The 17,994-nt window shown below is 37.4% G+C and overlaps 1 protein-coding gene across 2 annotated transcripts in view; it reads left to right on the top strand.

Moving 5' to 3' along the window:
- The window catches only part of Acf (ATP-dependent chromatin assembly factor large subunit), a 711,969-nt gene that overhangs the window by 652,981 nt on the left and 40,994 nt on the right, over positions 1 to 17,994 (top strand). The window contains exon 22 of one of the 2 annotated variants that reach the window (XM_068226116.1): positions 14,855 to 15,399. The exons of the other annotated variant lie outside the window; for it this stretch is intronic. Within the exon in view, the coding sequence (XP_068082217.1) occupies positions 14,855 to 15,399 (545 nt within the window). The remainder of the gene's footprint in view (positions 1 to 14,854; positions 15,400 to 17,994) is intronic. 2 annotated transcript variants of the gene reach the window in all.

Raw genomic sequence — 17,994 nt, 5'->3', positions numbered from 1 at the left:
TTTCAAGATATCTCATCAATCAATGCACAGCTTCAGCCTCGCATTAATATTGGATCAACATCGAAATACAGAGCTAATACTTATAGCACATCATGAAATTAAACTATTTTAGAGCAACTATACAAGGACCTTGACATTAGATCTTTTATTCTAACAGAAGAATACATTATAGATGGTTCTTAGATTACATATTATGAGGAACTGTTTCATGTTAGAAAATGGACTATGATAAGTTATTTTACCCACGTAAAGAGAACACTATTCTAGAAATCAGCTGTTAGTTTAGCATTTTGGAAAGTGCCTAAGGACATATTTTTTTTTAAGAAATACTCTTATTACTCTTTAAGGCTAGTTGAAGTGGTACATACTTTATAACTGTATGAATTTTGCCCTACAAGAAAGATTTTATCAAAACTGGGTGTTATAATTAGTTTTAAAATAGTTACAACAAACAGATAATGCAAAGAGCCTTAAAAATGTATATAAATGTTTTATGACATGTCTATTATCCCACAAGGATTAATTTAGTATCTGTATTTTAATTACATATATTTTAAGTCACATACGTAATTGCAAAATTTACAGCTTAGTATAGAAGGCTCTGTTCATGTTCTCACACTAGTACAAGTATTTCATGTAGCTACTTATAAAACCTTGCAATAATTTCCTAGGCTGATGATGGCACAGGAAGGTGCCAAAACCGGTACCAAAATGACAGATAATAAATATGTGATATTTTAATAATTTCACTATTTTATTGTATTGAACAGGTGGAAACCTTCATCTGTAACTGTAATTTTCCTATCTTTACACACAGTTGTTCCTAGGCATTCCCTTGCTGTTTTTACTACAGCATCCCTGTATGCCACCCATTCTCTTTCTATATCCTGAACCTGCTTACTGTCTACTTTTCACAACTTCCCACTAATCATATCCATGTACTGTACTTCTGTCTAATTTCCTCATCCTGGAGATTTTCTACTCTTATTTGTTTGCAGGCCGGCCCCGTGGTGTAGGTTTAGCATGTCTGCCTCTCGCCCGGCGGCCCCGGGTTCGATTCCCGACCAGGTCAGGGATTTTTCTCTCTACCTGAGGGCTGGTTCGAGGTCCACTCAGCCTACGTGATTAGAATTGAGGAGCTATTTGACGGTGAGAGGGCGGCCCTGGTCTCAAAAGTCAAGAATAACGGCCGAGATGATGCGTCATGCTGACCACACGACCCCTCATAATCTGCAGGCCTTCGGGCTGAGCAGCGGTCGCTAGGCAGGCCAAGGCCCTTTCAAGGGCGTTAAGTGCCGTGGAGGGGGGGTATTTGTTTGCAGACAGATTTCACTTTCTCTATCCTAGGCCTAGAGATACTTAGTTCACTACAGATCAGATAGTGGTCTGTATCATCAAAAAATCCCCAGAAAACTCGTGCTTTCCTAACAAATTTCCTGAATTCGAAGTCGGTTAAGATATAGTCTATTATGGATCTGGTACCCCTAGCCTCCTACGTGTAGCAGTGAATAGTCTTGTGCTTGACGAATGTATTCGTAACAGCTAAACCCGTACTAGCACAGAAGTCAAGCAAACAGTTCCCATTCCCATTAGCTTCCATATCTTCCCCATATTTACTAATCACCCTTTCGTATCCTTCAGTTCTATTTCCAACTCTCGCATTGAAATCGCCCATTAGCACTATCCTATCCTATCCTTGCTGTTGACCCTGACCACGATGTCACTCAATGCTTCATAAAACTTGTCAGTTTCATCCGCATCTGCAACCTCACATGATGAATACACTGCGACAATTCACATCCTAATTTCTCCCACTGCCAAATCTACCCAGATCATTCGCTCATTTACGTGCCTAACAGAAACTTATGTTCTGTGCAATGGGATTCCTGATAAACAGTCCTACCCCATACTCTGCCCTTTCCTTTTTAACACCCGTCAAGTACACTTTATAATCTCCTATCTCTTCCTCATTATCTCCCCTGCCCGAATATCGCTTACTCCTAGCACATCCAGATACATCCTCTTTGCTGACTCAGCCAGTTCTACTTACTTTCTTCCATAAGCCCCATTAATATTGATAGCTCCCTATCAAATTCCATTTCATTCGCCAAGTTGTTTCCATAGTCCATATTAAGCCGTTTTGTGGTCGGTGAAGGATATTCCAATTAAATCAAGTGGAGAAAATAGTAGCAGAAAAGTCTCTTTAGGTAGGTACATATTAACAATGTCCCATGGCGACATAAACAAAATAGATTCCATAATGGTTTTCTTGAGTCAATTTACGGTAGTATCTTCTTGAATAAACCAACGGACAGTAGACAGTAGATTACTTACATCAGCACTGCTGCATATTGAAAAAGGTAATCCAAATCTTGAGGATAGGCACACAGCCAGTAAATTTTAACTCAAATCACCGCCATCCACTCCGAATAAAATGGTGAAAAGGAATTAAATAAAAGTTTGTTGAACTACATGTAAATATTAAGGCATAGCCTTAGTTTTTAGTTAACTTATTCTGGAGTATCACACTCCTACTAGCAAAGGTGTCCTCTTGGACACAAGCGAGCACATTTCCATTTTGTGCCTCAGACAGAGGACTAGTGCACGAAGCAACAAGCTCTCAATGAAGAAGACGAGTTCAGTGCATGTGCGCCAGTATTGATCTTACAGGGAACGAATAGTGTTCATCTCAGCCACGATGCAATAATTACATATCACACTTTTAAATAATTAGAATGGTAGAATACACCAATTAAACAGGCGCTACAAACACTGGACAATAAAACTGAAATAATATCCCAGTACACAAGTAAAATAGTTTCCAGTAAATAGAGTTTCACTTATTCACATTACATAAGTAAACAGCTCTCATGTAACCTGTTCGACTTTTGAAACTTGCAGTCTTGAACAGAAATTCTGGAAATATAGTGTGAAGATCTGCTTTTCAAAAGTGAAGAAGATGATGTTCAGAAAGAGGATTAAGAGGAGACCGCTAGGTAGAATATACTAAGTAGACCCTTTCAGATATTTAAGTTGCGTATTGTTCTATGATGACTGCATGGTTTGATAAATCAAATCAAGGAGTTACTAAGTATCTCAGTTTTCCACTCCTTTACAGTACAAGAGTAGAAGCTAGGTGAATTTTGGACATCTTATTTGATTTATGATACTTTTATAAAAAGATACAAAAGTTGAAAGCTAGAAAGGCAGCTAGGATTGATATGATTTCTGGGGATATATTAAAGGCTATGGGCTGAGATATAGTGCCATATCTGAAATACGTATTTGATTACTGTTTGCATGAAGGAGCTACACCAAATGAATGGCCAGTTGCAATAGTAGCCCCAGTGTACAAGGGAAAGGGTGACAAACATAAAGCAGCTTAATTACAGGCCAGTCAGCTTGACATGTGTAGTTTGTAAGCTCTGATAAAGCAATCTTTCTGATAATAGTAGACATTACTAACTAGTTTAATAGAAGGCAGTTTGCATTTATGAAAGGTTAAAACTAAGAAACAATGTTTGATTTTGATCCACCCAATCAATACACATCACTTTACAGGTGGAAACTATTTAGTTGAAAAAAACATATTGATATATTTAGGGAGAATTATGGGTTTTGTTTTCTACCATGTGATTTTATGGCTGATGAAGTCTCAAAAAGAGACCAAACATGTCCCTAAATATATCATTTTTTAAAAATTAGTTTTCACTTGTCAAGTGCCTTGTGTTGATTGGTTGGACCAAAGCCTAACATTCTTAGTTTTAACTGTATCAATACGGATCTATACGATGAAGTTTGTGAATTGTACTATGAAAGGTTATTCCAATGAAACTCAACTTGTAGGATTCCAGCAAGATATAGCAGATATTTTATATTCAGGAGGTCAAATGAACTATATCGCTAATGAACTATCCAGGACTTTTGATAGGGTAGATTATGGGAGATTACTCACGAAAATGAGGGCAGTTGGACTAGACAAAAGAGTAGTTGAATGGGTGGCTACATTTCTAGAAAATAGAACTCAGAGAATTAGAGTAGGTGATCCTCCAACGATTAAGGGAGGGGTCCCGCAGGGCAATATTATTGGACCTTAATATTTTCTTATGCTATGCTATGAAGGTCTGGAATCACAGATAAGGATATTTGTAGGTGTTGTTACACTGTATAGAGTGGTAAATGAATTGCAGGATTGTCAGCGACTGCAGTGGGAGTTAAATAATGTAGCGAGAAGGACAGCAGACAATGGTATGAATGTAAACGGGATGAAAAGTCAAGTTGTAAGAGGAAAAGTCCTCTTGGTTTTAATTATTGTGTTGATGGGGTGATAGTACCTCGTGGGGAACAATGTAAATACGTAGGTTTTAATATAAGGAATTTTCTTCATTGGGGTAATTATATTAATGAGGTATTTAAGAAAGTTTACTGATCTCTTCACATTGTTTTGAGAGTATTTAAAGGTTGTAGTAAGGATGTAAAGGAGAGGACATACAAGTCTCTGGCAAGACCACAGTTAGAGAGTGGCTCCAGTGTATAGGACCCTTACAGGGACTACTTGATGAGAACTGGAAAAAATTCAAAGGAAAGCAGCACAATTTGTTCTAGGTGATTTCCGATAAAGGAGTTGTGTTACTAAAATGTTACAAACTTACAAACTATTTAGTATGTATTGAGCTGTCAGTGGTGAGTTGGCTTGGAATGACATATGTAGAACAATAAGCTTAAGTGGAGCTTTAAAAGTAGGAAAGCTATGAAGATAAAGTTACAATTCAAGAGGACAGATTGCGGCAAATATTCATTTATAGGGTGAGGAGTAAGGGATTGGAATGAATTATCAAGTAAAATATTTGACAAATTTCCAAGTTCATTGAAAATATTTAAGAAAAGCTAGGTAAACAATTATAAATAAACTTAAATATAAGGCGAACAGTTGATAGGGAATCTGCCACCTGGGTGACTGCCCTAAATGTAGTTGATTGATTGATTGATTGATTGATTGATTGATTGATTGATTGATTGATTGATTGATACTTTACTGCTCTCAGCAGTAAAGCAAAGGAAGACTTACGGTACATTGTTTGCCTCCATATTTAATTATTTCTTCAATTTGGAGCAAGAAGAAGAACAAGCAACTTTACTGGATGTATAATGAGGATTAAGGAGGGGTTTAGTGCATTGATAGGTCATGTCGATTGAATGCTAGAAAATATTAGTCCGGAATGAATAAGAATGTGTGTGTTCTTGACACACAAGAAGGAGCTGTTGAAGTAATCTATTCTGGTTGCAGTGGTTATTAAATATACATACTGAAATAAATAACGAGGATGGGCACCATCTGCAAAATACTTGCAGAAATAAATAACTTTGCTGAGCATGAAAGTACTCCTCCCAAGGAGACACTGATGATGTTGACAAAGCTCTAACCCCTGAAATGAAACTGGTATGCATGCCAGGTTTTTCTTTACTCTACCAGTAAAAAGAAATTTACCATAATTTCACTACGTGAATTTACTCCCCAAAACAAAACACAACAACAATAATTATCACATGATGAGACCAACTCGCCTTGCCCCTTACACAAACTCAAAAATCCCCAATCGACAGACCACAAATCTATAATATACCAACAATTTAGATACACTTAGTTTTGATATACCCCTTTACTCATACCATATCTCAGGGTAATAGTTCAATAGGCACTGTCTGAAGCTACTAGACTTCCACTTTATCTAGTAAGAGTAAGGGCGACGACCTTACTTACACTTGGATGCCCCCTTCTTCGCGAAGGTTATCCCTAACCTTAATTATACACTCTCTCTTCACTGACGCCTTGAGTCCTCCTGGCTTCCAACAACTGTCTTCAAAGGTTGGTCAGGCTCCTCAAATCGCTCCAGGACATTAATATGCATGAATCGCCTCCTTGGTTCACAGATGTATGTACATAGTTTTGAAGGCCAAGCTTCAGAGTGATGATCTCGTACAGATGTAATTACTGTCCCTTTCCTAACCACCTCACTATACTATGGAAATCTATCCGTACAACTTCACAATGCAAGATAACTATTGTGGAATTAATGAACACTTAGCCTTCTGTTTCCTCTAGCAATACTCAGTTATGTGCTACATAACACATTAGCTCCATATTACACATATAAATCACTATGCACTGTTCATTCCCCCAGAGAATGAACGAGCAAATGGAAACCATGTAGCGTCCATGGTTGGTATCTGGCCCTGCTGTCATCCACGGTACGGGATCATCTTGGTTTGGCTCGGGTCATCTCGTGAAGTCCGGTCCCTCATCTTTTTACAGACTCGCCATGATGCAGTATTTAGTCATAGAATCACAAAACATAATGGGAGTAAGCTGATATATCGAAAAACATCTTCAAAGCCTTCTAAGTGGATAATTAAATTTCTTAATGAAATGGTTGGTTTGATGTCTATTTCATTGTTTGATTCTGCATACATCTACTGTCTTTACAGATTGTGTGATGGAAATTCTTTCTTTTTAATAGCTATTGGCTGTATTAATTGCAATTTGGGATCTCTCTCTTCTCTTTAGCCATCTCGAATGTGGTGGCATTTCGTAGCTAGTTGGTCTCCCGATCTTTTTATTGATTTGCGTTAATGTTACGCATTTCTTAACCCTAAAGCTGGCGCACCTATAAATGTTACATTGCCGGGCGCGTGGTGAATTTCGTTCACCATTCATTTTTTTTAGTCTTAGCAACTTGTTAAGAAGTACTAACTCTTACACGACTGATATTGTTACTCCTTATGTGCTTTATAATCTTTACATAATAATTACAACACAAATTACAAGTGACAGTACATACATATAATTAAAAAGGGTAAATATGTTCATGGGTTGAAGACTGAAAATAAAATTGAAACAGATGAATACTTAAATCATGAGAACTTAAAATGAAACACTTCTAACAATCTTCATTAATCATTATCATTATTCTCACACCTTACACATCTAATGCATCTTTTAGAGTGTGCTTTACACACAAAGTTATGACAGTGATTACACTTCATTGTGGGGACTTGATTTTGTTTCTACTCTCAGTGAATGCATTGCCCTCTCTTTGATGGCACTTTTATTTCTTTTGATGTTTCTTCCTGATGGTATGGGGATAACACTGCTCGGATATCCGGAGGCAGTGTTCTTATCTTAGGTCGCTCAACCAACCATTTGTTCATGAGTTGAAACGAAAGATTGTTCAATCCTTGAAAAGTTAGTGGTGCACCACATTGTTTCGTATTTCCCAAAGAAAAACTCACTCTCTAGTTCGTCGTGTTCATAGCTATCAACTTCGCCTACATCACGTTCTTGTTCACTCTCACTGTCATGATCAATGTCTGAATAATTTACCACTTCACCATCAGAAAAATCACAAACTTCAGCTCCCTCAGATCCTTCCTCCCCATCAGATAATTCCTGTAACAGCGTTTGTGTCTCTTCATCCTTCACAAACTTTGCCTTACAATAAAAATAGGTAGTTACTTTTGTTTCCTCCATAGTCTAAATTTTAAAATAATGAAACTCCAAGAATGTCTAAGGTACAATTTTACTTACATTTCCAGGCGCGTGGTGAAGAAAGTTCATCAAATGACGGCAAGTGTGAGTCAAAGTCGAATAGTGTGACACGTACAACTTCCTGAACAGATACCGCTGCACTGAGAGTATCGATAAGACTTCGCCGGAAGGTACTAGCAGCGCGACGGCTGTAGCACTTAGAAACTAAAAACTACAGATGAAATACGCAGGTTGGTGAACGAAATTCACCAGCACACCCGGTTTAGGGTTAAATATCTTTCACGATATCATGTGAAATTACTAATTCAACTCTGCTAATGTATTTTTTTAAAGATCCTTCTTTTCTTGACGTTATTATAATATTAGCTTGCTGCTTCTCTTCTGCACTTCCGTATCTCAATATTTTTAGTCTATATATATATATATATATATTTTTTTTTTTTTTTTTTTTTTTTTTTTTTCAGTGTTAGTCCTCTCCAAAAATTTGAATCTCTTACTTTTATTTCTTATACACCGCCTTCATGATTACGTCTATTTCCGTACGGTATTAGCCTAGATTTATGAAGTTACTATGACATTTCAGTCTGCTTAATTTTGTCCGTGGATAATTTCTTTTACTCGGCTGAAATATTACTTTTCTGAATACTTCAGTGGTACAGTACATATTCTTACCTAACAGAAATTTATACAAAATATAAAGATATACCTATTCAGTATTCCCTAACTACAAATTCTTCTTATGATATGTTCTTACATCTTAACAAAATCACATGATTTTAACTACTTTTATATTGTCGCTGCCAGGACAAAACCTCCTATGGGAAATATGTTAGCTTAGAAATTTTGCCAGTAAGGTTCTGTCATCTAAGGTGCAATATTGTGTGAACATTGTCAAGGCATTCTCGCTCTTCATAATATATGTGCTGCGGGTTAGTATATCTCCAAAAATATTATCACATACGAGGTTTCGTCCCAGCAACGACGATATTAAAAATTATTTTACGAACACTTCCTAATCTAAAGTACAGATGTACAGTTACATGGTCTTACAAAAAATTATATTTGTATTTCTTCCATGATGTATCATTATGTTGATAATAACAATGAATGCTGCTTTTGAATATTTGGAGCTGTGATGATTAAAGTTACAATTAGAAGTAACTATTCAATTTCTTGCAGCCTGTCGAAGATGCCAGTTCAAGAGTGCAATATCATACCACGATTAATAACACCCCTTCCAGTAATTGTCACGGAACACTTCGATAGTAAAACTGCTTAGAAAAGTATTCAATTGCTCTCTTTTCTTTCTGTTGCTTTGAATCTTATAACTGCTTTTAAACTTTACAGATAACTGCTTAGAAAAGTATTTGATTGCTTTCTTTTTTCTTTCTGTTGCTTTGAAATAACTGCTTTCAAACTTTACAGATATGTTTCCTGTTTGTGCATTTGACCATCAGAAACCATCAAGGAAACTGGATGTTGATATTATTGTAGTATGGATGCTGATATTATTGTAGTGTAACATGTAGTAGATATTGGAATTTTGGGTTATCTGATTCTTGTATTACTTTCTAAACTCAATATTTGGTGTTAGTAATGGCTTAGATCTTTCTTTTAATTCAACATCTAGGAACGCTGGAGAATATTGAAAACTCTACTCCCGAGCTGTAAAAACTATATTTCTACATCTAACCTCCTACATCATTGTTCACAAAAAATGTTGCTGACGGTGTGCTATGTCCCTTCTGCCAAGTTTATGACAAGTGCATTTTTGCCTTCCTTTAATTTCTCATACAGCTATATAAAAATAGCAATTGAGAATACTTTCTGAAATTCAAAAGTGCCAAAGATATTAAAAAATGTTATACTGAAATGTTACGGCATTGTAATTGGCATATAAATATGGACATGTATGTAGCACCATTACCAAAATAGTGGCCTACAGATGTTGGAGTAACAACCTGTACTGTATACAGTATATACAGGGTTATTCAGCAAAGTTGTCCCCTTCAAATAACTCCTGAACGGTTCAAGATTTTGATATTCTGTTTTCACTTTCAGTAATGGTACCAAGGGGCTCATCATCGGATTAACAGTCCCTTTTCATCGTGTCACTATCTTCTGAGATAATGGTACCGACTATGTTTCCATGAATGGAAGACTGGTTTCTACACATATCCTTAAACCTACAAACATTACAGATTCAGCACCATGATTATTTTGAAAATCGAACAAGTACTTCTCAAGAAAATGTGATGTATTCTAATGTGCTGCATTTGCCAGCTAGGGACTGCCCTGTTCGATTCATGCTACGTATGAAACATACATACAGAGTTGCTTCACCTTCTTCTGACAGTTAGATATTCTCTCCACTGTACTCATAAATACACTATGATAAAATGTTTGATTTAACAACTTCAATATTGCCATAGGCAACAGGTAAATGAAAAACTGATATGCGATGGATTCTATGAGACTACATTATTATCCCGACGTGACTTTAAACCACACAGGACAGGACGAGCTAGCTGCACGGTGTGGGCCACTTGGCTGTTAGTTTGTGTTCGGGAGATGGTAGGTTCAAACCCCACTATTAGTAGTCCTGAAGAAGGTTATCCATGGTTTTCCATTTTCACACCATTTTCACTTTAATTAAGGCCATGACCATTGCCTTCCTGGTCCTAGTTCCTAAATTGTCATTATTGAAAGCCCACCTATGTCAGTTGCTAGCACTAGGCAAATAAGAAGACCTTATACCGAACGAGTTGGCCATGCGATTAGGAGCGTGCATTTGGGTGGGTTTGAATCCCACTGTAGGCATACCTGAAGAGGGTTTTCCATAGTTTCTCATTTTCGCACCAGGCTGTACCTTCATTAAGGCCACAGCTGCTACCTCCCCATCCCTTTCATTGCCAAAACCCTCCGATGTGTTAATGCAGTGATAAACAAGTAGAAAAAATGGAAAAAAAACTACTATTGACACCAAGAAGGACATCTTTTCATAAAACTGGGCCAAATCGATATGTGTGACACGGATCGAAACACATCCTCTCCAAGCTGTGGGGAAAAGTGGCAGAGAAAAGAGGAGGAACATTAATACTGTAAATAAGAATGATAATAAGAAAGGCTTAGTTTGATTGTTTTAAAGTAATGGAGGTAGTAGAAGTGAGTATTATTTGAAGAAGTAAAAGTAGTGCAACTTGGCAATCACCCCTTCTTGACACTAATTAGAAGGGAAAAAGGAATGGTTTGATTCTTCAAAGAATGAACAAAAGAAAGAGAATGGCCACGAAGGCCGTGAAAATGAAAGACTCCCTAGGCTTGGCAAACTTAATACCATCAGGATTAGAAAATAACAAGGGCTGACTAAGGGAAATCGGATAGGAAAGGAAAAACAATCAATTTTCAATACGGACCAAAAATGAGATTTATAACATGTAATAGGAAAGGAAAGCATATCTGCTTTTCCTGTACCTGTCATCTACGGTGGTATTGTACATTTTTTTCTTCATGTGTTTATGAGCACTGTAGAGAGAATACCTATATGCCAGAAAAAGGTGAAACAACTCTGTATGTCAACAGCAAGCTCATGCCAACATGAATCAAAGAGGGCAGTCCCCAGCTGGCAAATGAAGCACATGTTAATACAATACATTTTCTCGGGAAGTACTTGCCTGATTTTAAAAATAATCACCGTGCTAAATTTGTAATGTTTGTAGATTAAGGCTATGTGTAGAAAATAGTGTAGTTCCATTTTAAAAGCAAAGTTATTACCATTATCTCAGAACATACTGAGGCCATGAAGAAGTGAAACAGAATCTTGAACAGTTCACGAGTTACTTGAGGTGGACAACTTAGCTGAATAACAATGCGTATATATGTTAATATTAGAAGTTAAGGGGTGAAACAAAGTGAGCTGGACATGGACAAACTACAGTAGATTCCTCATTTAAGACATAACTTTCTACCCAAATTTTTCTTGACACAATTCTAACATCTGTGCATTTCCTTAAACCTATAACAATTAAAGTGTAATATTAGTATTGAGGTAATTAAATATGCCAATATACTAGGCCTGTCCCGTATGTCTGGGGGAATTTCTTTGCCAGGCATATTAGAAATGAATTGTCTAGATTCAAAACCCTCCATAGCAACTTACTTTCAATATTGCGTTTATTGCACACCTCGGTTTGTTTTTCTCATGAGCATATGAACTGAGTATCCTTAGGAGCGAAATCCACTATTTTCCACTAGTTTTACACATTTAAAAATTGGAGTGAGTTTCAAAACCCACTATTAATATATACACTTAGGTTCAAAAGCCGCTATAGTTAGTTGGCTAATGAGCGAGCATAAAAGTAGTCACAAGGTTTATGACGGAAGTGATTAGAGCCAATAATGGGCATCTTGTTCATCTACAATCCAGGCTTTCTGTTGTTAACAAGATTAAACTGAAGGATTTTAAAGTGAGTTTGTGAGCGACTTTTGATGTATATCATGTTAGACCACAATCAGTATGCTTCTAAAGTGGCTCCTCATGAGTCGAGGAAACTAATTAGACAGCCAGAAACGTGGAAGCAAAACATAATGAAGAGAGAAAGATATTCTGCCAAAGGACTTCCCGAACTGCTAACATGTGGACACGGTTCGACAAAGCTCAAATGCACCCAGGTAAGAATGCAGGATGTTAAGAAATTTCACAGGGTATATTACAGTTCCTTAATAAAATTCAGCAGGATTATTTCATTCTCAAACATTGTACTGTGGTCAAAGCAAAGAAAACCACAGGAACAAGGAGAAATGTAACTTACAATTACCACATACACAATTCTGTAACTGGATCACTAATTCCTGTTTGCAGAGACACATTTTTAAAATGCCTAGGTCTGAAGAAAGACAGAATACAGGATGTACTGAAAAAATCATACATTCCGGATGATAAATTCCTGTGGAGAATACAGGTGGAGACAGAAGATGTAAAATTAATTCAGAATTTTAAAAGGCTGTAAGGACATTTATCGAGTCAATCAGAGCAATAGAAAGTCATTATTGTAGTTCAAAGAGCACGCGGGTGTACTTTCCTCCAAAATTCAACATAAAGAAACTGTGGCAGATATACAATCAACGAAGTGTGCTTAAAGTAATGCGTTTTTAGAAATATTTTTAACACTAATTATAGTATCAGATTTGGGACCCCAAGTGTAGATGCTTATTCAAAGTGGATTGAAGGTGGAAAAGAACTTTAAAACCAGGCAACAATTAATAACTGAGAAACGAGTTCTTCAACTGAAATACAAAGCATTTTTTGATATTTTAAGACAGGATAAACTTAACGTTCTTATATTTTCATATGACTGTGAGAAAAATTTTCCTGTGCCAAAGGTTCCAGACTAGTCTGCCTATTCTAGCAGACAGCTGAATTCCTATCATTTTGCGGTAGTATGGGATCATTCCAAAACAAAACTTCACGACGACAATGTACACTCATACTGCCGGACAGAGAATGAGTACCCCAAAAACTCCAATGAAATAGCAAGTGCTGTTTATCACACTTTGTGCAGCGAATGTATGAATGGTATACACTCTGTAGGGTTCATCGCAGATGGTTGCGGTGGGCAGAACAAAAATTGCACTGTGATTTGTACGGCAAGTAAGTGGCTGTCGTGCGATGTTCGTGCTTCATTACAAAGTGTACAATTCATATTTCCTGTAGTTGGGCATTCATTCAGTCCTCTGGACAGGGTGTTTGCAGGAGTGGAGAAGGATGTGAGGGGGGGGGGGGGGGAAAGACATCATTGTGGAACCAATGGACTTCAAAGAAATTGTGCGGAATCATGGAATCCTTCACAATTATTTTTTTTATAACGGTGTATGTGTCTATGACTGGAAAAGCAAAGCAAAGCAAGTATTCAAGAGTGTTGGAAGTTGGCATGTCAGGTTCAGCTCGTGCAAGAGGTTTATACTATTCAAGACCAAAGGAAATATTAAATTACAAGGAGAACCGAATTACCGAGTTAATATAGGTGTAAGAATGTTCATTACTACGCTTCCGACATCCTTCAAGTGCTGCAAAGGTAAATGACATCCACCAACTTACATTGAAACATTATGGACCGCAAGTGGAAGGAGTTAGAAAACCTCCAGTTTTACCTGTTTGAAGCTCCAGAGGTTTGATTCAGGAAGATGACTTCTTATGTGAACCAGTGGAAGAGGAAGCTCTGTTTCCAAATTTAAAATTTGGGTACCAGCACTATCGGTCGGCAGCCCTGAAGATGGTTTTCCATGGTTTCCCATTTTCACACCAGGCAAATGCTGGGGCTGTACCTTAATTAAGGCCATGGCCGCTTCCTTCCAATTCCTAGGCCTTTCCTACCCCATCGTTGCCATAAGACATATCTGTGTCGGTGCTACATAAAGCAAATAGCAAAAATAACCCTCCTATACACCCCGTGTGGGTGGGGGACGCAGATGAAGAATACATCCACGGTATCCCCTGGCTGTCGTAAGAGGCAACAAAATGGGGCGACCAAAAGATGATTGTATTAGAACCATGAAACTACTTGTGATTAGTACCATCACACGGGGAACACCATGGGTCGCCTTTACTTGCAAGTAGTACCACTATGTTAGGTGCACAATAGGTTTGTGATTAGTAGCAGCAGTGAGTGGTTCACTATGGGTTTCCTGTACCAGTGATTAGTAACATAGTGAGAAACACCACAGGTCTGGGCATTGCCTGTGATTAGTACCACTATATGAGCCACACTGTGGGTCTGCGTTACCTGTGATTAGGACCCACTGTATGAGGAACACCACGGGAATTCCAGCTCCTGTGATTAATTCACCTACATGAGGAACACCGTGGGTTTGCATTGCGTATGAATGGTGCCATTATGTGAGAAACACCATAGGTCTGCGTTACCTGTCTTTTTATTGGTCTTCTTATTTTTAACTCTCCTAATATAAATTCTAGCCAGGCACATTGTCATTAGCTCCTGAACACCATGTACCAATGTCTGGGGACTATAATGCAAACTCACTGTCATATAAAAATGATGGTGAAGGAGTTTGTTCTTCAGTTCAGCAACATTTCTTTTGAACCACGATGTGCATTTTCAGTCCTTGTTAGATTTATCTCTTAACCCCCCTCTCTCTCTCTTCTTTTTTCTGTGAAGCTGGTGACCTTGCTATTGAATCCTTTCAACTTCCTTTCTGACATGAGTGATTGCCTCTTTCACCAAATATTAAGTGAAAATCTCAGAGATTGAATTGATGGGGTGGAGTAATTGTGTGCTGTGTTTTGTGCAGCAGGTAGTCCTGTTCATGAAGATAAGGCTGCCCTATCAAGCAACCTTGGTGGTGGTGTTGGGACCGTTCATGCCTCAAGTAATTGTCGAAGATTATGCTTTGAAGAGCCATATTTACAAGAAAAAGCTAGTCCTTCACATGTACCAGCTGAACAAAGTCCCAATCCACTGCTACTGGTTTGGAGAGATAAACCAATGTTGTCTAGTTCAAGTTCAAATAGTAGTTTCAGCAGTTCACTTGAATCAGAAAATAGTTTAAACAGCTCACTTGAAGTACAATTGGCTTCAAGTTGCAGTAGCCTCTCATCTTCCCTTCAAGACAATGTGGACTCAAGATTCCATAGCCGTTCTTCACTTGAAGAGGAAGAGGCGTCAAGACCCTGTAGCCGAACATCTTCATTTGAAACTTCAAGATGTAGCAACCGTTTGTCCAATAGATATATTATAGGTCGACAGTATGACCGAGATTTATTACATTCATTACTATTAGAGTTGATTGAGCAGAATGAATCAAGGCCATTTCTGAAATTGATTTCTAGGCCTCCAGTGAGTAACTTCTTTTTGCCTCCTAGATATTTTGTTCAGATTGTAGAATTTGTTAGTAGAATCTTTGTAGACCCTATAGGCCTACTGTCTTTTACTATTTGTGCTTGTTCTCTCTCTCTCTCTCTCTCTCTCTCTCTCTCTCTCTCTCTCTCTCTCTTCTTTCTTTTTCTTTTTTCAAATGCATTCCACATGATTTACTTCAGTTTACTGTAGTTTCTTTAGGAGGTAAAAACTGGTTTGTTTGTGAACTGGCCTTTGTTTTATCATTAAGACCATATGAAATGTAGAACCTTAACTCTCACCATTTCCTGAATGGACCTTTATGGTGTTGCACCATGAATGCTCTACACATTTCTACTTCCTGGTTGAACTGTTAGAATTGATTGATCAGAATGAATCAAGGCTATTTGTGAAATTGGTTCCTAGGCCTTGAGTGAGTAACTTCTTTTTGCCTCCTGGATATTTCGTTCAGATTGTAGAATTTGTTAGTGGAATTTTTTTTTACCCTCTAGCCCTGCTGTTTTGTACTATTTGTGCTTGTTCTCTCTCTTTTTCTTTTCTTTTTTCAAATGAATTCCAGAGGATTTACTTCAGTATACTGTAGTTACTTTAGGAGGTAAAAACTGGTTTGGTCATGAACTGGCCTTTGTTTTATCATTAAGAACATATGGAATGTACAACCTTAATGTTCACCATTTCCTGAATGGACCTTTATGGTGTTGCACCATGAATACTCTACGCACTTCGACTTCCTAGTTGAAGTATGACAAGTGCCTTCAACGTTTTAAGTACTGTATTAAACAGTCCTCCATGTTGACTAACAGTCTTACTAATAAACGGTGTATAACTTTTATACAAGGTTTATACACCGTTTATGTCCAATTTGTTACTAATAAACCGTGTATAAGCCTCCTGTATATACATCTGCCGAAATTATTCACTGAATTACTTATACAGGCCAGGACCCTTGTATAAGCATTGTATAGCAGTGAGTGATGAAAAAGAAATGAGTGATCAGTTTATTTTAGTGGCATTTACTGCTTGCAGTAATATAATCATGGTGAAATACCCGACTTATCCATTGAGCACATATTGAAATAATCGAAAATAACATGGATGATCCCCAGAATATTTTTATCATATAGTAGAAGACAGAACATTTTGAGGTTATGGAGGCTGAAAATGTTTGTAATATAAAACGCTTTAAGAGGTGGAGTGACCCATTTCTCTTAGATGGTGGAAGTTTTAAAATTAAATATCAACTTACGAAGGAGTATGCTCAAATTGTCATTAATAGAGTCAGAAATGATTTTCCGGTAATGAAAGATCCTAGAGGTGGCTTTTATATTTTGTACTCACAAAATAAAGATCAGAATTTTAGCAATTTTTATATTTTGTGCTGAATGGTATGGACAGAGTCTTGGGTAAGGAGTACAAGATCAAAATAAATAAGTTCAAAACAAAAGTAATGGAGTGCAGTCAAACAAAGTCAGGTGATGCAGGAAATATTAAATTGGGAAATCAAGTTTTAAAGGAAGTAGATTAATATTGTTACTCAGATAGTAAAATAACTAATGATGGCAGAAGTAAAGAGGACGTAAAATGCAGGCTAGTACAAGCAAAGAAGGCCTATCTTAAGAATGGAGCTTGGCATTGTATGGAAGTGAAACATGGACGATAACTAGCTCAAAAAGAAAGAGAATAGAAGCTTTTGAAATGTGGTGTTACAGAAGAATGCTGAAGGTGAGATGGATTGATCGAATTGTGAATGAAGAGATACTTAATCAAATTGGTGAGAGAAGATCGATTTGGCTCAAGTTGACCAGAAGAAGAGAGAGTTTGATAGGACACATCCCAAGACACCCAGGACTTGTGCAGTTGGTGTTTGAGGGAAGTGTACGGCGTAAAGAACGGTAGGGGTAGACCAAGGTATGACTATGACAAGCAGTTTAGAGCAGATGTAGGATGCAGCAGTTACTTAGAAATGAAAATGTTAGCACAGGATAGGGTGCCATGGAAAGCTGCATCAAACCAATCTATGGACTGAAGACTCAAACAACAACATATTTTGTGCTTGTGTTCTGGTATCGCCAACAGTGAAACAGCAAAATTCATTGCAAACATCTTAGATTATTATATTACAAATAGAGACAGATTTATTTCTGTTGCTAATAAGTTTAAAATTTAAGCCACTGTGTATGAATTTTAATATGAGAGAAGGAAGAATATCTTGTCATTGAAAGATATAATTGTCATCAGGTACAGTGACAAAATCGCTATATTGGTTGGACTGGGTGTTGTTCGCGTTGCACACATTAGAGTCGTTCAGAGACATTCTATCTAGTTCCATGGCTTCCCGAGAGATGGCAGACAAATATATTCAAGATTCATGCTCATCGCATTTTTGTGATAGCAGTACTACAAACACAATTCCAAAAATGGGTACACGTGGCGACAGTCCGTAGCAGCATACAAGTGTGGATTGCATATATGTATGCTCAATACCTGAAAGGTCAAGGAGCTGTCCATGTTATTCTGTTCTGAATCTCACTTACTGTGGCTATTGATTAATTTCCTACTGCTAGAATAGTTCAT

Source organism: Anabrus simplex, chromosome 2 (assembly GCF_040414725.1).
Source record: "Anabrus simplex isolate iqAnaSimp1 chromosome 2, ASM4041472v1, whole genome shotgun sequence".
Taxonomy (NCBI): domain Eukaryota; kingdom Metazoa; phylum Arthropoda; class Insecta; order Orthoptera; family Tettigoniidae; genus Anabrus; species Anabrus simplex.
Note: the sequence above shows the minus strand (reverse complement) of the source record. Positions and strands in the feature narration are given on the sequence as shown.